Raw genomic sequence first — 25,274 nt, 5'->3', positions numbered from 1 at the left:
TATGCAGCGAACACACGCACAAACAAGTGTATGCACAGGGGAGCACCAAAGCAAAAGAATAAAAACAGGCAATAACAACAACACGGAACTGACGCCGCGTTTTATAAATGCAATAATAAACAAACTTACGCTGCACAACAGAAAACACTTTGCACAATTTATAAAAGCTTTTTAAATAAAGCACCGAAAAATGCAAAATTATGAAATAAAAAGCATTATTAAGGCGCAAAAATATATAACAATCTTGGAGCACACGTAAAACATGTCAATCACTCTCAACTTCTGCCAGCCAAATCAAGAAATTAAACATGGTATTTACATAGCAAGTACCATAGCAACAACTGAAAACGCTTTTATAAAAATACTTAATGCAACAAATAAAGATCAGGTAGTCATTGCAAACAACGTAACGTATCACTTTCGAACTACAAAGTAGTCAAAACTAATACGGAAGATAGGGTAAAGTCTGTATTATCTCAACTTTCAAACAACTTTCCACCACAATTCAAGTCACAGGTTTTAAACTTATGCACCAAATATAATGATATATTCGGATTGGAAACAGAACCAATAAGCAAAAATAATTTTTATAAACAAAAACTGAGATTAAAAGATGATGAACCATGGTATACAAAAAACTACAGAAGTCCACACAGTCAGCTGAACGGAATACAGAGCAAGTTGGAAAATTGATCACCGACGGGATTGTTGAAGCATCCGTATCTGAATATAATAGCCCATTATTACTTGTCCCTCTCCAGGTTCAGAAGAAAGGAAATGGCGATTAGTGATTGACTATTGTCAAATTTATAAAAAATTATTGTCCGATAAGTTTCCACTACCTAGAATTGATGATATTTTAGATCAACTAGGTAGAGCAAACTATTTTTCATGCCTTGACTTGATGTCAGGTTTTCCCCAAATTAAACTTGAAAAAAGTTTAAGAAATATAACGTTTTCAACGAGCAATGTTTCATATCGCTTTACGGAATTACCTTTTGGTTTAAAAATAGCGCCAAATTCATTTCAAAGAATGATGACTATTGCATTCTCTGGTCTGCAACCTTCACAAGCATTCCTTTATATGTATGACTTAATAGTTATATGTTGTTCCGCAAAACACATGCTTAATAACTTAACAGATGTTTTCGAAAAATTTAGGGAATACAATCTAAAGTTACATCCAGAAAAATGCTCATTTTTTATGCATGTGGTGACTTCTCGGTCATAAATGCACAGATAAGGGAATACTTCCAGACGACAAGAAATATGACGTCATTATGAATTACCCAGCGCCGCACAATGCGGACAGCGCTAGACGTTTCGTAGCATTTTGCAATTATTATAGACGTTTCATAAAAATTTCGCCGAATATTCACGGCACATAACAAGATTATGTAAAAAGAATGTTCCTTTTGAATGGACAGTTGAATGCCAAAACGCATTCCAATATTTAAAAACAAAACTAATGGAACCTACTTTGCTGCAATATCCCGATTTCAGCAAAGAATTTTGTATAATTACTGATGCAAGTAAACAAGCATGTGAAGCGGTTTAACTCAAAACCATAACGGACTCCAACTTCCAATTGCATATGCATCAAGAGCTTTCACTAAGGGAGAAAGTAATAAGTGTACTACTGAGCAGAAGTTAGCTGCAATACACTGGGCAATATTACATTTTCGATTATATATTTATGGAAAACACTTTACAATCAAAACAGATCACAGACCATTTATATATCTATTTTCAATGATCAATCCAAGCTCTAAACTGACACGTATGAGGCTCGAATTAGAAGAGTATGACTTCACGGTCGAATATTTAAAGGGAAAAGACAATCATGTAGCTGATGCGTTATCAAGAATAGCCATTAAAGAACTACAAAATATTACTGGAAATATAAAGAAACTCACTACTAGATATAAAAATAGACTGAAATTCCGCGCGGAAAGCAAAGAAATAGTATAACCTACGCAATCTATAGAGAAAGCTTCTAAGTCCAAAGTATATGAAGTCATAAACAATGACGAAGTACGTAAGGTAGTGACCTTGCATGTAAAAGATATGCTATGTTTATTTAAACATAGTAGAAAAATTACTGCAAGATATGATGTTAGCGATTTATATACCAATGGAATTATAGACTTAGGTCAATTTTTCCAAAGGGTTGAAAAGCAAGCTGGTATAAACAAAATCAGCTAACTCAAAATGGCACCGTGGGAAAATATCTTTGAACATGTTTCAATAGATAATTTTAAACAAATGGGCAATAAAATATTGAATACATTAAGAGTAGCGCTACTCAACCTGGTGACCCTTGTAGAAAAAGAAGATGAGAAAGAAGCTATACTGTCTATATTCCATGACGATCCAATGCAAGGAGGTCATACAGGCCTTGCAAAAACCTTGGCCAAGGTCAAAAGACATTATTTTTGGAAAGGTATGACTCGAAATATTACTGATTACCTACGAAAATGTCAGAAATTCCAAAATGCTAAAATAACTAAGCATAATAAGACCCCATTAATAATAACTGATACGCCTATAAATATTTTCGTCAGAGTGATAGTGGACACTATTGGTCCGCTACCAAAATCAGAAGTCACTCTAATATGTGACTTAACTAAATATTTAGTTGCCATACCAGTTCCAAATAAGAACGCGAACACAGTCGCTAAAGCAATTTTGAAATCATTTATACTGAAGTACGGTCCAATGAAGACGTTCATTACGGACATGGGAACAGAATATAAGAATTCAATTATAGAGAATTTGTGCAAATACCTAAAAATTACAATTATAACATCACCATCAGACAGTTGGAACAATAGAAAGAAGTCATAGAACTTTCAATGAATACATACGCTCATATATATCGGTTGATAAAACTGATTGGGAAGTATGGCTTCAATATTTTGTTTTTTGTTTCAACACGACCCCCTCAATAGCACATAACTATTGTCCATATAAGCTAGTATTTGGTAGAACAAATAATTTACCAAAACAATTTAATAGTATAGATAATATAGAACCCATATATAATATAGATGATTATGCTAAAGAAAGTAAATATAGATTGGAAGTAGCATACAAAAGAGCTAGAATAATGATAGAAAAACATAAGAAACATAATTAGATACTATATGACCATAAAACAAACAACATAGATATATCAATAGGTGATAAAGTCTTACTAAGAAATGAAACAGGTCATAAGTTAGATCATAAATATACTGGTCCGTATAAAGTAACGGAAATAAGAGATAGAAATAACGTCATAATAATGAATAATAAAACTAAAAAAACAAACAGTTCATAAGGATAGACTAAAAATTTTTATTTCATAATCATATTTAGTATGGCCATACCTAGATATATTGGATAATCCATGAATTCTTTTCATGATTTCATTTTCTTTGTCGTTATTTAGTACGATTATAAATATGAGAAATAATAATAATAATAAAAAAAAAAAAACAAAAACAAAACAAATAAACACAACAAAAAAAAAACACAAAATAAAATCAACCCTTGAGAAAAACAAATTACTATAATGAATTTTACATTTTTATATCTTTATAGTTTTAAATGTTTACATTTTTATATTTCCATAAATCTTACATATTTTTATTTTTAATTAATATTATTTTTATCATTTTATTACATTTTATTATTCTATAAAAAAAAAAAAAAATTATATACCCAAAAAATTTTTGTTCAAAATAATTAATTTCATTAAATAACTACACATCCATAATGTTACGTTATTTCTTTAAAAAGGGAGGTGTAGTGTGTATATACAAATATAAAGTATGCAGCACTTTGTCGCATACAATAGCAATTATACATTAAACAAGCCCAGAGCCACTTTATAAATTGGCTCTGGCTCATATTACGCAGCGCAGTTCACTAGCCTCTCTAGCTGACCGTTTATGCTTACGCTGCATTTCTCACGCTCCGTCTGAGCGCATACCATGAGCAACATATATGCTCACTAACACAGGCATATGCAAGCTACTCACTCTCCCTCTCTTTGTAGCTGTTAACCAATAACAGCATAAGTATATACATGTATCCATAAGTTTAGCGCAATATTTCACTTTGAATAAAATCATTCTGAAAACCCAAGTCAACCAGCACCAACATGCTTGTTTTTAAAATCAAATATAAATAAAACATTACAGTTCAACGAACTTCTCAGATCACCATGTTGACTTTCTGTGGCTTGTAAAGATATGGATCATATGGATCAGCCATTTTGCGGGATCTCAGGGATTTTTTCTACTGACATTGACCGAAAGGTTAGACTATATCCCAAAACGTTTCTTAATAAGTACAGATATAACTATCGCAGCAAGTGCCGCGCGATTTTACTACTATATGGATCTTCCTTTTTACGTATGATTCGCATTGAGAAATCTTTGTGGTAGGTCTAATGTACAAATTTGACTACTAAACCTGAATAGAGTAAAGCTCTAGCCAAAATGTAATTGCCCCTTCTCGTTTTGAAGCTTACGACTGCTGTTGCTAGGATTACACTATCAGACACATTCGCATGCATTGTATGTGAGGTCGATGGTTAATCCTGGGCGGAGTCAATGGTTGGTGATAACTCTCGGGTGTTACAAACAAAAGAGTATATGTGAAGAAACTGTGTGTTATGAGAATGACTGCCTACGCTGCACTTATTTGCCTTACATCTAGCAAAAGCGTGCCCATTTTAAAAGCTTTAGCTGATTCTTCAGCAGAAATGTGTTGATACTTACGCAGTCATTCCATAATAGAATGATTGAGTAATCGAGTCGATATTCTCATTTCGTCTGGTCATTTGGTCAACTTTGTTCAAAACGTGGTGAATAAGAATTGCGTTAGAACTCTTTTTGTCGTCACCCATTAACCGTAGTGAGCAATCTACATATGGCGTAGACAGAATTAATTATGAATGTCAGAAGCAGAATGTTGCGCTATCTTTGACATGCTAAGGAGAGTCGAACTATGCTCGCCACGATAATCATCATCACCAGATTCAAACATTTCCACTCGTGTCTGATATTGTATTTCTGTTTTTTAACGTCGAAACTTTCTTTAGTTGCCATACTTAAATATCAATTTGAAATCGAATTTATAATTTATAGCAACTAAATCATGTTAATCTTTGAATTGCACGCTTAATTATGCCAAACGACTTCAACGAAATTTGGACGACAGCAATTAACAGCCACCGCTTAGCACATAGAGGAACGACTATAAGCGGTCTGCAGATGGCTTGCTATGTAATCCTGTATGTATGCATGTACTGCACTTATATTCTTCGTCGACATCATTACGCAACAAAAGATAATTAAATTTAGTGCCTTCAATTTTTAGCTCAATACATTCTTTTCCTGACGTTCCGCGTCAGAAGTAACTTATTATGGCACTCTCCAACGATGATAGCATAGGCAACGCGATTTTATTTTAAAAATCAATTTAAAAAAAGGCTTAATCAAGCTACGGTGGCGAGGCGAAAGCTTTATTGCGTTCTCTCTTCGCCCTCAACTTAACTATTACTATACTTCAATTTTTTTACTAAATTATATTATTGAATATGCGGATCTTCAACTACAATGCTTTTGATCGAACGAACATAAAGGAACAAAGGAACCATATATAACGAACTATAAAGTAAATATATGTTTTTTTTTGCGCTTAATTTGAATACCGATGCAACATACTGCGTTCCATCTCCCGCCCAACCGAACGAGGGGCGCAGTGTAACGTACGACACGAAATGCAAAGTAAATATGAAAAAAATAGTTTAAAAAAGCAACTTTACAAACTACAAGTATGCGTAAAAATACAATTACAAATAAAAATAATACTATATATATGTTAAATAGTTTAGAATAAAAGACTTTCTACGAGGAAGAGAAGACTCCGAGCAGAATACTTTGTAATGCTTGTTGTAGTCATCACAGAGAACCCTGAACGGTTCATGCAAAGCACAATTAGTTGACCAAAATTAAGGTGGCAGAGGTACAAAATTATGAGTTAGTCTAGTAGGGATAGAGAAATTTTATTGGCTAGTCAACACTGAAAAGTCACCAGTAATTAATAAAATGAATAAATATTCTACCCAACATGGTTCTACGATTAATCAATGAAGGAGGGTTAATCATTAGAAGTCTGGTGAAGTATGACGATAACCGCACACCCGGATTCCAATATAAACCACGAAGGGCAAACAGCAAGCATTGTTTCTAAATATTGTGGTGACCAGATACATGAGGCATACTCAAGAATAGGTCGCACGAAAGATATATAAAGTTTTTTGTCGTGTACGGATCATCGAGCTCCTTCGACCATCGCTTGTTGAAACCCATAACCATTCTGACCTTATTAAGCACGATTTTAACATGAGAGTCAAATTCAAGTTTGTGGTCAAGGATGACATTATCATTAGAAATACTATTAACACGGTCGAGCGGTAACATATCAAGGATGTAAGAAACCAATTGGAGAGGGCTTCGATATATACCTAACATTTAGAGCAGTTTAAGTTTCAAAGCCTGAAACGCATCAATGTCAGCTTGTAATGGATAGCATGATGCCATATTTTTATATGAAAGGCATAATTTTATATCATCAGCATACATTAATACTTGAGAGTGAGATAGTATCGAGGGGAGGTCATTGATGAAAAGGTGTGTGAAGTGTTTACGGACAATTCAAAGAGTTTTAAAATAGGTTTACATAGTGCTGCAGCGCAGTATCTAAGCACGCAAGCAGGAACACCATCATGGACCGGTGAATAAACCGGTTTGATAGTGTTAATGTCGCAAAGAAGTTATCTTTCAGTATTAATGGGACTTAATATGCAGTTCGACCTCTGTAACTGATAAGGATAAGGCTGCTATTTTTTTACCTAGAGGAGAAGTAGATAATTTAAAACAAGTTTGCGAGCAGATCGGCTATGCCTGGATCAGTGTTCGCGCTCTTATCTGCAAACTTAACCGAAGAAGGCAAAATATAAGTTTTTCGTTTAGTATTGACATATTGAGTTTAAAAATTGCTTAGGATTATGTGAAAATTGAAGGCGACTACGCCGAAGGTAATCCTTATAACAGATGGAATTTTGAGTGGAAAAATTCGATCGGGCAACTGCATAACGGGATAAATCAGAATGATTTCCCGATTTCTTAAACCTTTCATAACACCTCGACTTCACGTTCTCATAAGTTCATTTGTGAACCAGGGAGGCCTATCAGGTCTCGCTGCGTGATCAAGAGGAACGCAGACATCAAAAAGCGTACAAGGTATCATAAAAAAGTTTAATGGCAACATCAATGCTTGCACAATTGTACAGTTGGGACCAGTTCACTTGCAGAATAGGATCATTTAGCTTATGAAAATTAGCCTTTCGGAAGCAACGCGTACGTTCAACCAATTCCGATTCCTTGATAGGGACGCGGGTTGGTAAATGACCATTTCCCAAGTTGGATGAAAAGGGTCTTCAGGTAAAGTAAGCGGATTGATCCTGTGCACAACGTTGTTGAAAGAATCCAACGCGATTAACCTGCCTTAAGGATATTTTATGTATACCATCAAGAACCTTGTTTGACGAAGATGGCAACAGAAAGTTTCAGTCTGATGGCGATGACCACTCGACATCTGGAAGATTAAAGTCCCCATGAACTTCAAAAAGATCTCTATCAGAAAGTAGGGAGGAGATAGATTTAATAGAATTAAGATGATTTTGATAGATGGACAAGTTCGATAAAGGGGGTATATAAGAACATAAAATAAGGATAGAAAAACTTCCAAATATAACTCTTACAGCCACCAACTCAATCACAGAGATTGGAAGATGCGTCCCGACGAAACAGCCGACTCGACCGCTATAAATACTCCTCCTCTGATTCGGTAAGCTCGATCATACCTGGTAGTGGTGTTTTTGGAGGTAAAAATTCAGCCAGGTCTCAGTAACGGCGATAATTTGAAAATTAAAAGCAAGAGAGTCTAGATACAGGCACTAACCAAACAACATATAGACTGGACATCCCATACAAACAGCGTTGTCACAAAAAGTATCGGAGGCATCTGGTCCAAAATCGCGAGTAAGGGAGTAAAATATACATATGATGTATTTTTGAACCGCTTACTCTACAGGAAAGTGCTTGGCGCACTCTCTTACATATGATGATATGAAATTTGAGTAAAAATAAAAATCTTTAAAATATTAAAATATACCTAATTAAAAAAGGAGCGATTATATATTTATGGTTTTAATAATTTTGGTGATCAGTCACTTGACCTCCATATGCAGGTGCTTGCCAAAAGTTGATCCATTCGACCCAACGAACTGCTGCAGGTAATAAGGGGTCAACATTCATTCATCAAAATCTCAAAAAATAAGGGCGCGCGTCAGACGCGTGCCAATAATGTATTTTCTTTTGCGCCCATGATCAGCCCATTCACAGACATTTGTATGTGTCTGTGTCTGTCTGTGTGTAGAGGTCCAAAATCAGAAATCCTAAAATCTTGTTAAATTTGCATCGGGGACAGGCAGGCAGGCAAGCAACAGGCACACAAGAGCATAAATGCTTCTTCATACACAAAATATGCAAGTATGCGTGTATAGCGAGTCCAAAATATTTTAAATGCACACATGGCAACGCTTGGGTACCCTTACCAACCATAGCGAGCTAAAATGCAAGAATTTCGCATCGACGTGGCAAACCCTTTCTCTATTTCATATTAGCCGTGCCTTCAAAAGGGTAGAAATGCCTCAGCATTTGAGAAAAATGGAATTTGTGCGCAGTTTTGCTTGTCGGACAAATACACACACACATTGAAACGATCCCTAAACATAGAGAGAGCATTGAGAGCTGAGAGTAAGTGCGAGCGAGATATCGCACAAATCATATGGAAGAGAGTGCGCCAAGCACTTTCCTGTAGAGTAAGCGGAGGCCACCGATACATTTTGTGTCTACTTCTGGTACTCATGTCTAGTCTATATGTTGTTTGGTTAGTGATACAGGTTAGCGAGTTTACATTTAAGACATCTAACAATCTGGTAGGCAAGCTCGAAAGAAGAAGAAAGTTGTTAGAAATAGGTGGTAATAAAATCGGGGTCCGATTTTTATTTTTGGCTTTATATCTCTTTACAACAAATATCAGTAAATATTTTTGAACTCTGAACTCTTATATTAAAGGACGCAATATCCTTAAATAAGGGAACTTAAATTTCTCAACCATTATACCTGGGGATCGAATTTTTGCCTGAATAAAGGCTTTTACATCATCTAATGAGAAGTGAGGAGCAAGCCTATAAATCAAAATATTTCTCTTCGGTGGAAACACTATTAGTGGTACACAGTGGGAACACTATTAACCGTGGTACCTAAAACAGCCGGTAGTCCGGACGAACAGCTTTCCAGCGGCTGTTATAAAATTACGACACGAATAATTCGACTGGCTTTTCTCGTGCCGATGTCACAGTTTTCGGGACAGAATCAGTGTCCACAGCAGACCTAACAGCTACTGGCGTAACAAACGAGATGAGCTGGTGTGTAATCGGTGTAGTAGGCTGCTGAATTGCAGTCGGGCTGTTATGCAACGTCAAATGTTTGTTTTGTTTTGTCAACAGTTTAAAGCTATTGGCTATGTCCAGGGCTGTGAGTTGATCGTTAAGTTCACGATAACAAACAATCAGGCCCCTAAAGCCACTCCTGGTCTGACGCCAAAATCTGTATACACGAGTCACAATAGCATCCCCCACTAGACCAGTGTAGCCCGCACATTTATAATGCAGGGCATTATCACCCAGCCAACAAGGTATGCTGGATTGACTTGCCGTTATTTGCATTTGGCAAGTTTTTTTAAAGCAGACAATTTTATGGTCCACTATAATGGGTAACTACTGTAATAACGCAGACAAATGTAAAATGAGAGTTATTTAGAATTGATTAACAGCGTATGGAGCACCAACAAGCGGCAAAAAGTATAAAAAGATCAAAGCGCAAGTTGAAAAAAGGTGAAAGTGCGCGAGAAAGCGAGAGTAGTCTATTTATAGATTGCTTGCTTGCTCACGAAAATTTGCATCCCAGAGAGAATATGTGCGGTTAAATATGAACTACAAACAGCAACAAGAAGCTTACTAACAGAGCTAATAGCGCAAGCGTACAAACAGAAATGCACAAGATCACAAGTTTAAAAGAAACAAAATTTAAATAATAAAAATGCGCAGGCCACAGGCATGCAATCGCGATAAATAATTTGCGCAAGCGTACAAACAGAAATGCACAAGAACACAAGTTTCAAAGAAACAAAATATAAATAATAAAAATGCACAGGCCACAAGCATGCAATCGCGATAAATAAAAAATAAACCGGGAAGGCAAACAAAAAATATAAATATATAAATTATAAATTATTAAAACGCTGGTGTTTTATTAAATCAAAAACAAAAAAATAAATAAAAAATTAATAGCCGAATCGTCTATCCGTCCTTCCGTATGTATGAACGCGTTAATCTCAGAACTTATAGGAGGTACTGACTTGAAAGGTACGAAAATTAGCCCTCCTAGTTTCCCTGCGATAGCTAGTCCTGTTTCTAAGCGATCGATAAAAATCTATAACAGAATCCTAATTTTGGCGTACATCTTTTAGGCTTTAAGAGCTTTAGTCACCAAACATGACATCACACACATTTAAACGATCCCTAACCATAAAGAGAGAGCATTGAGAGCTGAGAGTAAGTGCGAGCGAGATAATAGTTAACAGCGTTGCCGTTCTATCACACAAATCATATGGAAGATAGTGCGCCAAGCACTTTCCTGTAGAGTAAGCGGTTCAAAAATACATCATAAGATATACATCTTACTCCCTTGCTCACGAGTTTGGACCAGACACCTCCGATACTTTTTGTGCCAACGTTTCTTCTATGTGATGTCCAGTCTATATGTTGTTTGGTTAGTGGTTGTAATAATGCGACTCCATGGAATGAATCACTGACATATGGGCAAATCAGTGCGCGATATGTATAAAATGCACAGCAATATAAAATTGGACTGGGCCGGTATCGAATATCAAATGATGGTAGCAGTTCGGCCACCTTTGATAACTGGCTGTTTAATGTGGCTATGTGCGCCACTTTAGTCACGCCCTACGAGACAACCTTGAGAGCTCTCTGCAACACCGATATTAGCAGGATCAGGAGAAGTGCGCTGGTAACCACCGTTTATCAGATTGCGATGACTTAAGATCCATGGGTACAAGACAGCGGTTGCTGTTTTATGTGACATCGTGCACAACAGTATAAATCTATGAAGAAATGTCACGAAGATGTTTTCAAGTCTACCCACCATGTACTGCTACATACTCCTACCACGAGCATTAATAAGGATGAGCGCACGGGCTAAGGTATTAACAATCGGGCTAAGTCAATGGCAGGTCCGCAAGTAAGACTCTGTTTTGATATGTTCCAATCACGCTCTATAGTTAATCAAAAAGCGTGCGCACATTTTCATTATTGGATGAATGAGCTGAGAGAGAGTGCTTGCAGACGAGCTGAAACCTGATGGTCCTGCAACCCAGCTGTGTCTTGAATGGACAGGCGGCATAACCTAGAATGAAACTGAGTCAATGTCTGTGGCTGTGAGTATTTTAGCTCCAGGACATAATGCCGTACGGTATGCGTTTAAAAAAGGGGAACTGAAGCGAACTTGAACTTTCCAGAGCAAAGTATCTGGCCACAGTTTCTTTAGTCTCTAAAGCATTTATCTATGTTTTCCATCCTACCGCTAGGTGAAGGCTCAGCTTATCATTGGTTTAGATAATATAGAAATACCTACACCCCTGGATACAGGAGAGACCCACAACTGAAGGAGGTCATGATGAACACGATGGATGATTACAAACAGAAGGGGGATTTATCCGCCGGCTGAAGGATAGTGAGTTAGTAGCTAACACGCCATCGTGGTTTCATCCTATATTTACAGTCACCAATGCGAACGAGATAATGACGTGCTTGCTTTGGGATGTGGCTGCCAAAGTAGGTGGCATGTCGCTGAACGATTGTTTGCTAAAAGCTCCAGATACACTAGCATCTTTGATGGGCATGCTAATACGCTTCATAGAGCGCCCTATCGCCGTATCTGGCGACATACGGGAAATGTTTCATCAGGTCAAGGTGCGCCGAGAAGACCAAGCAGCAGACCATTAAGGCACAGGAGTTTCTCTGGTGGTTTCTCTGATGGAGATTCGTCATGTTGCCCCGGAACGTACATTTTGCAAATCATGACGTCGGAGCATCCTGTTCGCAATGCAATAGCAATGCCGAGCGGCTTGTAGCTGAGCATCCGGACGCCGTAAAGGCGATTTTCGAAAACATCGGTGGATGCATCAGCCCAAATGATACAGTTAGCTAAGACCTGGCATTATACATATTAAGGGAAGGATAGGCAATATATAAGGAGTTATAATTTGCGTAAATCGTGTGTGTATGTGTCCGCACGTGCAAAAAAGAGAGAGAGGTGCTACGAGCAGCATTGGCTGAAGTCGAAAGCGTGCCCAACTCAACGCCGCTCACTAAATTTCCTTTGGAGACTTCTGAATCTTAAGCTGTGACGCTGAATCATTTTTTTATAGGTTATTCAAGCGGATTACGTGAGAACGGATTACATGAGAGGTTTTATAGGTTATTCAAGCGGATTACGTGAGAGAGGCTCACGGGAGCAAGACGGAGCTGACTTGGCACGAGGCTTCCGAGTCGCTAGTCGATTGGCTGACCAATTTTTGAAGAGATGCATGCGCGAGTATCTGCCCACATTGACCAAAAGTGCCAAGTAGTTTCAACCCCCACTCGAACCAATATAATTCGACGTCAAAATAGTGGCCAATTGACAAGTGTAAAAGAACACATGCGCGGGCGAAGCACGAATGTAAGTCACATGAACTCGTAAATAGAGGTTGTTAAATAATGAAAAGATAATAAAGATTTCAGCGCGTACATCGAATCGAATCGTATCGTATCATATAGTACATCGAATTGAAACGTACAGCGTACAGTGAACCATAAAAATAATTTTTACTTTTCGACGCTATAAATCCATGCTAAATACGCGCCTCAACACGAGTATCGGTGCCAACAGCATTATATTATTGCAATTGTCGATTTAATAATATACGAATATTTTAATAATAATATATGTACTGTTGTAAATTTCAAATTTGGTTAAGAAAACCAGAAGTTGTTAAAAAAAACGTGTTCTTATATTGCCACATTTATGTACGTCTTTATTTAATTCTGTCAACAGCATTGGAACTGCGTTTGTATTGTATTCTGAGCTGTATGCATATGTTGTAGGGCTACGGGTTCGAGTCCGACTGTATGGGAACTAAATTTTTATACCCTTGCAGAGGGTTTTGTCGTGAAATGTGTAACGCATAGAAGGAGACATCTCCGACCCCATAAAGTATATATATTCTTAATCAGCATCAACAGCCGAGTCGATATAGCCATGTCCGTCTGTCCGTCTGTCTGTTTCTATGCGAACTAGTCCCTCAGTTTTAAAGCTATCTTAATGAAACTTTGCAGAACTCCCTCTTTCTGTTGAACGCAGCACATATGTGAAAACCAGCTGGATCGGACCACTATATCATATAGCTGCCATAGGAACAATCGGTCGAAAATTAAGTTTTTGTATGAAAAAACATTTTGTTTTTTAATATATCTTGACCAAACTCGGCATTTATTAGTTTTACTTTACTCCTCATATATGCAAAATCCTATTAAGATCGGACCACTATATCATATAGCTGCCATAGGAACGATCGACCGAAAATTAAGTTTTTGTATGAAAAAACATTTTGTTTATCAAGATATCTTGACCAAACTTGGCATTTATTAGTTTCACTTTACTTTTCATATATATGCAAAATCCTATTAAGATCGGACCACTATATCATATAGCTGCCATAGGAACGATCGTTCGAAAATTAAGTTTTTGTATGAAAAAACATTTTGCTTTTCAAGATATCTTGACCAAACTCGGCATTTATTAGTTTTACTTTACTCCTCATATATGCAAAATCCTATTAAGATCGGACCACTATATCATATAGCTGCCATAGGAACGATCGGTCGAAATTTAAGTTGTATGAAAAAACATTTTTTTTTATCAAGATATCTTGACCAAACTTGGCATTTACTATTTTCCCGCTACTTCTTAGATAGGGGCAAAGCACCATGAGCATTATGAAAAGGTTGGGTCTGCAAGGGTATGAGATCTTTGGCGTGCCGAAGATAGCCCTTCTTTCTCGTTTTACATTTACTTCTATTACTGCTCAAGGAAACGAGGTCGTAGCTCGAGTTGCATCTAGTCTTGGTAGTAGAGTGATCAGGGTTCCCCTAGTTGGGAACTTCCAACAATATATATTAGTAGATAGTTTTTCTCCGGACTACTATCGTGGTATTGAGTCATATAAAATTGAACGACCGAAAATAAAAGTGCACAAGTTACGAACGGAAAGTGTGCTCAAGTTAGTACGGGCAGATTTTAATTATTCATAGCCGGGAAGTGAATGAAAAAATTTGTACTACAAAACTTGCCGGGGTGTTCCCGCTAGAATTGTATATATACATCGTACAAAAAAATGTTGCTCAATATAATGGCTAAAATGTGTGTAACAGGCAGGAGGAAGCATATCCAACCCAATAAAGTATATATATATATATAGCCATGCCCGTCTGTCTGTGCGTCCGTCCGTCCGTATGTATGAACGGGAGGATCTCAGAACTTATGAGCGCTAAAGACTTGAAATGCTAGTTGTAGGTGCTTCTAGTCCAAGCGCAAATCGAGCCTGTTTCCGATAACTGATAAATTACTCCGTTTAAATGCAATCGAAAAAAATCAAAAATAGAATTTTTTTAACACATGATATTTTGCTTCTAGAATATTATACATATATCAAGTATCTTTTATTTTATACCTATCGACATCGCCCCGCTATGACCACAGAGCTATAAATCAAGTTTATAGCCCAACTTGTATTGACAACCAATTTAAACCACAATTTAAATGCAATTGACTTTTTGAGAATACACAAATATTCTTTGGTATAGTAAGATCGTTTAAGAAATACACAAAAGTTATGTGTTTTGTCTGCGCAAGTGCTAACCGCAAGCGCACAATTCCGTTCATTTCTATACACATGTACACCCACATTCATGCGTGTCTTCGAATTCTATCAGCAGCATTGCAATTGCGATAGTTGCTGCTATTTTAATTAATTTTTTCTCAATAAGTCTCAATTATTTGTGTGGCTGTTGAGTAGAGAGGGCGGAAAGAAAAGCTTTTAGTTGCGAGTTCGAACCCGGCCAGGGAACTTTTTTTTTGTAATTTATCTTTATTACTGCAAACGAGCGCGTAGCGCGAGCTGCATTTGGTATTGGAAAGAGGGCGTGTCTCCTAGTCGGAAGCTCCCGACTAGAACATCTTACTTGTTTTTTAAATTCATTTGTAATATTTTTTATTTTTACTAAAGCGAACGAGCGCGTAGTGCGAGCTGCATTTGGGTAATCTCTAGTCGGGCACTCCCTTGTATAGAGACTCTTACTTGCTTTACATATTTATCCTTTTGTGCATTGGTAAATACATAATCCTTACTTAAAGAATTTAAGATCGAAACTGGTAGAGACTTTCAAATATATGTATTTATGTCTTACTTGGTTTTATAATTATTCATATACATACATGTACATATTTAGGGCCGCTATCTGCAGAATTGCACAAATTTAAGTTCATTCCATTTAATAATCTTATAAAGGACCCGTTAAATATAACAAATGTTTTCTAGAGTATTACCTTTGCAGCTACCCAGAAAAGAGACTTATTTTAATTCTACAATTGTATTTGTAAATTTTTATTATACTTGCAAACGACCTTTTCGGACAACATCGTTATGCGCATTTCATTATTTGGTTTTTTATTTAAGGGCAGACAGAAAAGAAGCTTAAGCAAAACAACAAGCAACAAACATTTAAAAATGAATTATCTGCAACACAAGTTTTTATTAGTTCTGTTTAAAATGAAGTCGCTGCAAAATTATGATCAATCCCTAATAATAATGTCACACGTTTACTTAAAGAGTTTTGTTGTGATCAGCTTAGCAATTTTGCTAACATTTGTTTTTTACTGGGTTTTTTGTGTACCCATTAATTTAACTAAGGTATGTATGTACATACATATGTATGTATTAAACTCACTAATGCATTGGGATTTAAATTTTATGTTTCTCCGCTTCCAATATTTATTTTTTCATATATTTTCTCTGAATAATGTCGATTGGCTTGTGTAGAAATATTTCTGCAAACTCGTGTACTTGGTATCCCCAGTTAAAAATGATTTTGTTTTAATAAAGTGTTGTTGAATCCCAAACCCATTAAAAACGGTTTTGTGCAAATGTTATTAAAAAGCAGAGGCAACCATTCGGAGCCCTTAATGTATGAAAATATGTATGTTTGTACATATATGCACATATGTTCGGCGTCAAAGCCATGTTCGAGTGTCTGTCCGTCTATTCTTATGAAAGAACGCTTCCAGCATAGCATCAATAACCGATATTAAAATCCAGTTTTTCTTTAGCATATACTTTTATATACTTTTTACATAACTGAAGTCAAGGGGAACAACTAATATCGGCTTACAGCTTACTAAGAGCTCTTCTAGCCAAAGTTACTATGTTATGTATGTATCCATATCGATTTCCGATATGCCACGCCCTAATGTATCGTAAACACAACTGATATATCAACGAAGCACTAACCATACAATGTATAGACATACCAAATGGCACTTTTAATCGAAACAAGAAAAATCGAAACGAGGCGACCCCAATGGTACCTGGGACCATTTTAGTGTGCACAGACAGAGTAAGACTGCTGAGAGTGGCAGCCGAACGCCGGCCTCAAAAGCCGAACGTTCAGTATGAAGCCGCATCTCGCTCAGCGCACAGCGTCGCGGCTGATGCGTTTTCTTAATATATGTATGCATGCCATTTTTAAATCCTTACAGCCCAAAAATATATGTGTATGCATGTGCCTCGCTCTCACTCATTGCTTCGTGCACTTGCATCCATCTCTTTCTCCCTGCATAGCTTCCCACGAAACCCCGAGATCTTCAAACATTCATATGTACGTTTGTGTTGTGTGGACGTGCGCACAAGTAGATCGCGGCGTTTGTCGCGAGCCAGAGGTTATTTCTTCAATTGTGTGCCTTTTCTGCCTGTGGGGTAGCAATAGGCACTCACATTAAAATGCTCTATCATGTACTTCTTTGTCCAGTCAGGCATGATGAGAAGAATTTGATCAAATTTTATTTAATACACAATTGATTGACCTAAATTAAATATTTATATTTATTTTCTGTTTACTGTAGGGACCCATTTTGCTTAAAATACAAAAATATCTAAGTCGTATTTCTGCAAGGGTAATTCATCGTCGGCTTGTCGAAGAATTTAAGAAAAGACCAAAAATTGACGGACACTCTTTCATTAAGCAGTTGTGTGAAATTATTAAAGGGTTTGGCCTGTTCATGTGCAAAATTGCTATTTCCCATGCTTGTTGTAGGAGTAAGGGTACCTGATCGCTGGCATGTGTGCATGATAATTTTTTGGGTCGGCCAACCACGCACACTAATACACTTTTCTATATGGATGGAAACATTAATGCGTTTGTTTGCGTGTTGGCTGCCTGCCTGCCTGCACGATGCAAATTTGACCAAATTTTAAGTTTTTGGCATTTGTGAATTTCGACCTCTACACACACACATATACACACTCACAAATGTGTGTGAATGAGCTGATCAAGGGTTTGTCGTGAGGCAGAGATATTTTTATAAATGGGTGCGTAAAATTTAATAAAAATCTTTAAAATATTAAAATATACCAAATTAAAAAAAAAAAGAGCGATTATATATTTATGGTTTTAATAATTTTGGTGATCAGTCACTTGACCCCCATATGCAGGTGCTTGCCAAAAGTTAACCCATTTGACCCAACGAACTGCTGCAGGTAATAAGGGCTCAACATTCATTCATCAAAATCTCAAAAAATAAGGGCGCGCGTCAGACGCGTGGCAATAATGTATTTTCTTTTGCGCCCATGATCAGCCCATTCACAGACATTTGTATGTGTGTGTCTGTGTGTAGAGGTCCAAAATCAGAAATCCTAAAATCTTGTACAATTTGCATCGGGGACAGGCAGGCAGGCAAGCAACAGGCACACAAGAGCATAAATGCTTCTATTCATAAACAAAATATGCAAGTATGCGTGAAAAGCGAGTCCAAAATATTTTAAATGCACACATGGCAACGCTTGGGTACCCTTACCAACGATAGCGAGCTAAAATGCAAGAATTTCGCATCGACGTGGCAAACCCTTTCTCTATTTCATATTAGCCGTGCCTTCAAAAGGGTAGAAATGCCGCAGCATTTTGGAAAAATTGAATTTGTGCGCAGTTTTGCTCGTCGGACAAATACACACACGCACATTGAAACGATCCCTAAACATACAGAGAGCATTGAGAGCTGAGAGTAAGTGCGAGCGAGATAAAAGTTAACAGCGTTGCCGTTCTATCGCACAAATCATATGGAAGCGAGTGCGCCCAGCACTTTCCTGTAGAGTAAGCGGTTGAAAAATATATCATATGTATATCTTACTCCCTTACTCGCGATTTTGGACCAGATGCCTCCGGTACTTTTTGTGACAACGCTGTTTGTATGTGATGTCCAGTCTATATGTTGTTTGGTTAGTGGTAATATGAAATAATGCATGGGCTTGCCACGTCGTTGCAAAACTATTGCATTTTAGCTTGTTATTGTTAGTAAGGGAACCTTAGCGTTGCCATCTGTGCATTTAAAATATTTTGGACTCGATATTCACGCATACTTGCATATTTTGTATATGAATAGTGCGCTTGTGTGCCTGTTGATTGCCTGCCTGCCTGTCCCTCGGAAATTTGTACAAGATTTGAAGTTTTTGTGATTTCTGTATTTCGGGAACTAAAAACACATAGATAAATGTGTGTGAATGGGCAGATTATTTGACGCGTCTGAAGCGCGACCATTTTTTTATGATTTCAGGTTTGAGTAAGCCAAAACGAGATGCCCCATTGCGTACTCTCATTGTCCAGTCGATATGTTGTTTGGTTATTGGTTAGAATAACAGTGGGTCAACTTTTTGTTGCTGCGAATATGTCACTCCCTACTAAAAATAAAGCGTGTCCTCACGCGAGTAGGGTATATAAAAAGGTTGGTATAAAATAAATGTTATTTTAATGCTTGGATACACTTTCGGTAATATACTTAAATTTTCTAGTTCACTTTAAATTTCAAGTTTGATTGGGGGTTGTACAGGTTGCTGATCAATAATATTCAGTTTCTTAATAAATATTCGTTTGGGTATATTTTTAAACTTATATGCTAGATACAAAATTATGATTTATATGATGGATACAAATATGAATATTATAATTTGGAATGTTTTCATTTCTTTAGTATTTTCAAAAATTATTTCTTTTGTTTAAATGTACGAAAGTGGGAAAGTGTGATATAATCAAAATTTTATTCGTATCGGACTTAAGCCGAGTAAATGTTTTTATATTAAGTAGCTTTTCGGAATTAACCTGTGTGAGATAATCGTTTTTTAATAATTTTGGATTAAAAATTCCTAATCTAGTGTTGTAAGTTGAATGAATTTAGTTTCAGTAGTTTAAATTCTTCTCTTTCTTGGCTTACTGTTTCTATTCCTTGGTTGACTGCTTCAATTACATGGTTGAGTTCGTTTATTTGAATACTATTTTGAGCTATTGAATTCATTTTTCTTCGAGTTCTTTGTCATTGTTATCTAGAGTTCCAAATAAGTAGGTAATCCTCTTTTACTTCTCTATACTATTCGGATACCGTTTATTTCTCTGTGCAATTTTCTGTTAAATAATGAATTTGTATTCTGTCTTTATACTTGTTTGTCTGTAACATTAGTTTGTCATATGAGTCTTCTGTCTTTGTTAAATTTATTGTGAGACAATGATGCTCATAGTATGTCTATCATGACTATTTTAAAAAGTAAGTATCCGTTATTTGAAATAAAGGATTAAATAGGGTAGATATCTATAAAATGGTTATTACTTCCTGGTAATATAGTTGACATCATTAATGACAGAAAAATGAAAGATAAAGTTCCTGTTTTGAAATTGCGACCGCTTGTAAATATTTGCTCTTACTTCATTTCATTTGTTTTGATAATTTGTTTTATAATGTTTAATTATTCGACCTCTATTAGTCTCTTTTAAATGATCTTCGTCAACTTTCTCTATTTTCCCAGTGGTTTTGTAATTTACCGTGCATTATGGGTGCTTTCCTTAACTCAGTATTTATTTCGAAAGCATTTCAGTTTTTATCAAGATTCTTTATTTTTGTCACTTTTATATTTTAGGTATTATAATTGGGGCTACCATCGTACATGAAAATGTTGGCTGGAGTTCTACCAGTGGAGTTCTTTTCTAGCTTATGATTATAATTGTATAAAACATCTCAATTTTCACGAGGCTATTTTCTTCGTCATCGTCAGTATTTATAATACGAATTTTTTCATTATTGTCTTATGTAGTCTTTCTACATCCGCTACACCATTTTTACTTTTTGTATTTGAATATCAACTTATTCTTTCAAGGCTAAACTCATAAAATCACTGTCCCTATCTGTCTTCAGAGTTGTAGGTTTTCCCATATTGTTAAATAGGTGGATGAGTCATATTTTACCTTCCATCTAATTCTTTATATAATTTTAAATTTATACTTATGATGTGTTTCTGTGATCAATCTTAGCTAGATTACAAACTTCATATTCGTTAATTATGAATTTTGAATTAAATTGTGTTAGTCTGGGTAAGAAACATACTATTTCTTAAAAAAATGCTGATCATCTTTTCGATACCTGGATGTAAAATTTTCTTGTGGTTGCTTACTATTATTTCTTTAAATTCTGCATAGCTCCTAATATCTTTCAGTTTAATATTTTTTCGTAATATTCGAGTTGTTTAAGGGTTCATATCTTTCTTTAAATACTTGTTATATTAATATATTAATTTGAGTCGTATTCAACGTATAAAACGCTTGAATTGTTGCAAAAACGTTTTTTCAATATCTGTTAACCTTTTTCAATGTTTAAGTTTAAATATTCGATTTTTAAAATATTGCTCGGTATCAAATCTAATCATTTCTATTTGTCTTCTGAAATAGTTCAATGTATTAAAGTTTCATTATCTTCTTCAGCGCTATAAGCTGTAGCGTATGTGTTAATATCTTGTTCGCCTAGCTTATTTTCTTCAATTTTGATGCGTGATAAAGCATCTGTTACGTGGCTTAATTTCCTTCTTAGTATTGTATTGGAAATTTCTTTGTAATTTCATGTTGTGTTCCTTAATTATGTTTAGCCACACAATTGGATTGTGATCGCATAAAATGTCAATTGGTCTGCCATATAAATATGGGCGAAAATATTGTATTGCCCACACTATTACTAAAAGGTCTTTTTCCATTGAAATATAATTTTATTCGCGATCGTTTAACGTTCTACTTCAAAAACTAATTGGCTTTTCACCTTGTGACAACACAGCTCCTATTGCAAATTAGTTGCTTTGGTTGTTACCTGAAACTTCTTATTATTAAGGACATGTTGATATTGGGTCGTTCATAGTTTATAATTTTAATTTGTCAAATGCTTTATTATATTCATCATTATACCCTGAACCCATTTTAAATGGGTAAAAAGGTTATATTGTATTGTGCAAATTGGAAAAATAACAAGAGCTAGAGTCACCAAATATCATATGTTGCTTCTAGAACATTATACATATATGTCGGAGAATTAAAGTCACCACTTGGCTTCACGAATTCATCAACTACATTGTTCGTCCATCGCCCAACACTTGGCTTCACGAATTCATCAACCACATTGCTCGTCCGTCGACCAATACTTGGCTTCACGAATTCATCAACCATATTGCTCATCCATTGCCCAACACTTGGCTTCACGAATTCATCAAACACATTTCTAAAGCAACCCTCGTCCATCGTCAATCACATGACCTCAAGAACACTATCAACAGACTTTTCCAACAGACGTTGTTCTTTATAATTTACATCAAGCTCTTCTGGAATTTGCACATCCGGTAACTTCCGCAAACTTTCGTGTGGATACTTGTAACGTCTATTGTTCTGTATAGACTTTAAAACGTGTCTCCGTTCAATAGCTCGACCACCAAAAAAGGGCCTTTGAACTTTAGATTTAATTTCGTTTGCTGTCTCACACTGTTTTTAAGAAACACAAAGTCAGCCACACAGAACCTAATTACCTTAGTCATATTTTTATCAAATTTTGTCTTCTCATATCTAGCGACCTCTTCCATGTTCTTAGCGGCCAACTCCCTTCATTTAATCTTGTCAATTTCAGTTTCGGTATCAATAATAGGAATCAACCCCACAAATCTTTGAACATATTTTGTCATAACAGAAAACCAGTAATGATCGTACACCTTGCCTAGCGTTTTGTCTCAACCTAGATGCATGATAGACTCATGTACCTGATTTATAACTGACCAGCGGAATGCAGTGGAACTACCGGTAAACAACAAGTTCTTGAATTCCTCTGAATCTTTCTATACATAACATTTGATCTAATTTCATAAGTGGCAACTAATGCCAATGGTAAATCGTATTCTTCAACTTAGTTAAGATTTTTGATATATCTGGTTCGTTTTTTTATTCCACCAGTAACCAGTTTTCCGATATTTCTGTTAGATCAATTCGCTTCTCTTCTATTTTACTTGGTACTGATTTATTCTTTTGACACACCGGATTCCTAGAAAGAAAGTCCACGTGTGCCATGCGTTTACCTTCGCTGTATTCAATTTCGAATTCAAATGTTTGTAAAAACTCCCACCAACCATAAGCCCTAGGAGACAATTCGACTTTATTTCTCGAAGCTTTGATTGAATTACAGTCAGTAAAAATCACAAATTTTCTCCCATGTAGATAGTGACGAAAATGTTTTACAGCATACACGACAGCCAGCGTTTCCAATTCATAGGATGTGTACCTGAACTCACAGCAGCTAGTTGCTTGTTTATGTGGTGCAAAGAGATAGCACTTACCCGATAGAACTGGAGTCTGTATGCAGTTCTATCGGAAGCTGGGGATCAAAAATAATTAAAACAGACTTGTTTGTTAATACACTGATGATTTTACTGCGAATTTCTTCATCCTGTGGCTGCCAATCAAACTATTCTTTTCAAATGTGGGAAAATATAAAGGCTTCCTCAGTTGTGGAAACCTCGGAATGATTCGACGAAAATATAACGCTAGCCCAATGCCACTAGTGATTATATTTTGCTTAAGTAGTGATATTAAAATTTCTTTTTCATTTCCGACCATTTCAGTTTCAATGTTATCAAATTTAGTAGGTTGAACGATTTCACAAACGTTTACAACTTTAGTTTGAACAATCTTAAAGTTATCGTAAGAAACTTCCACTTAAAATCCTTGAGCCAATATTTCTCTGCCAATTACAATATTATTTTTCATACATTCGTCTGGTACTATATGAAACAAAACAACCAAAGAATTACCATCAATCATGAGGTTTGATTCAACTTGTACAGTACTGTAAGTATTGGCATTACCTATTCCATTTAACGAGATATCGCTAACTTATTAGAAACGCTTTCTTTAATTAATTAGCACTCAGCTACCGAATTAAATATAATCGGAAATCTCTCTCACCATTGACCAGCATACTCGATTGAGGCTCCACTATAGCGCACAGCTCCACTCTTTTTTCCGATCTTACTCCCAATCCGGTATTCTGCACTTTTTTTTGCAATTAGTGGCAATATGTCCCGGCTCCTGACATCTGTAGCCAGTTACATTTGCCCTTCCATGACGAGGCTGCCCTGAACGCCACTCCTTTTCTGTTGCCGAAACCTGGAATTTCATTCCAGATCTACAGTCTTGCTTTTTTTGACCTGATTTTCCATACTGATAACATTTGAGTTCCATAGTTTAAGCACGCGTGGTCTCTGGTTCCCAGTTTGATGTAATAGGACGCTCTTTTAGCGCTGAGAATACTTGCAGCACCGCTTGCAGTTCACGTCGATTGTTTACATGCGTTGTGTGTAGGCATGTGCCCAAGAACCAGCGCGATGGAAATTTGTTCAGGATAACGCAATTTTGTGCACAGTGACGTCACACGGCGACTCGCAAAAACAGGCAAGCTTTCACCGTTGCTTTGACGACGATTAAGGAGATTCAAAATAACAGCGGCTGGCGGCTCCGATGTCTTGTATCGCTGCTCAAACAATTGCCTGAACTGTTGTCAAGTAATTTCTGGGTAGCATATTTGTGATAACCACTGGGCCGCTGCGCCTTCCAACGCGTTACTCAACGCTTATATAAGAGCGCTGTCACTAAACGGTTTTGCTCGTAAAATGATGTCGACCGTAGCGCACCACTGCGTGGCATCCACCCCAACGATGTCCGGAATATATTACGGCAAACAAATCTCACTAGTCTGTAGTAACTCGCACGCCGGCATCTGTACCCTCTTAACCAGTTCCAGAAAATTCCGGGTTTGCTGCTCTAATAAAGCGAAGACATCCCTTGAAGAAGTTTGGTTAGGGCCGAATCCCACTTCTGATGTCGGAGAATTAAAGTCATCTCCCTGCAAGTCGTCATTATTGGTCGCTTGGTCGTTCGGATTCTGATGTTCCGTACTCAGTCCTGGCGGATGCAGCGAGTCTTCGTTGCTTTGTTCCTCATTATTGTCTCTTAAATACACACACGTGACCACCTCACGCCGTGCTGTAAACACAGGACCACCACAAGAGAAAGAAAAGATCTAGCAACGCATACGAAGCCACACAAAGCCTCAGTTCGCAAACTGAGTCCCCGTTCTACCAGAACTAGTATCTACCAGCACATCCCATGGTCACATCTTAAAGTCTCATGCCTATCGAGATGCTACAATATTTCCTCTCCGACATATATATGTCAAGTATCTTTCATTTTATACCTATCGCTACCTCCCCGCTACCACCCCTGAGCTATAAATCAAATTAATATCCCACCTTGTATTGCCAACGAATTTAAGCCACAATTCAAATGCAGTTGACACTTTCAGAATACACAAATAATCTATGGTACAATAAGATATACTGTTGAAAATTTCATAGAG

General features: G+C 36.6%; 1 protein-coding gene across 4 annotated transcripts in view; it reads left to right on the top strand.

The window, feature by feature from the left end:
* Nucleotides 1-12,873: 12,873 nt before the first annotated feature.
* The window catches only part of nvd (cholesterol 7-desaturase nvd), a 74,476-nt gene continuing 62,075 nt past the window's right edge, over nt 12,874-25,274 (top strand). Inside the window, exon 1 of one of the 4 annotated variants that reach the window (XM_070210810.1) lies at nt 12,874-12,926. In XM_070210810.1, coding sequence (XP_070066911.1) covers nt 12,906-12,926 — 21 coding nt within the window. In that variant the 5' untranslated portion in view covers nt 12,874-12,905. Of the gene's footprint in view, nt 12,927-15,847; nt 16,216-25,274 lie in introns of those variants that run through there. The other 3 variants (XM_032440794.2, XM_070210811.1, XM_032440793.2) reach the window with 3 other exon arrangements.

This window comes from Drosophila virilis, unplaced genomic scaffold (assembly GCF_030788295.1).
Source record: "Drosophila virilis strain 15010-1051.87 unplaced genomic scaffold, Dvir_AGI_RSII-ME tig00001170, whole genome shotgun sequence".
Lineage (NCBI taxonomy): Eukaryota > Metazoa > Arthropoda > Insecta > Diptera > Drosophilidae > Drosophila > Drosophila virilis.
This window is presented reverse-complemented; position numbering and strand designations above follow the sequence as displayed.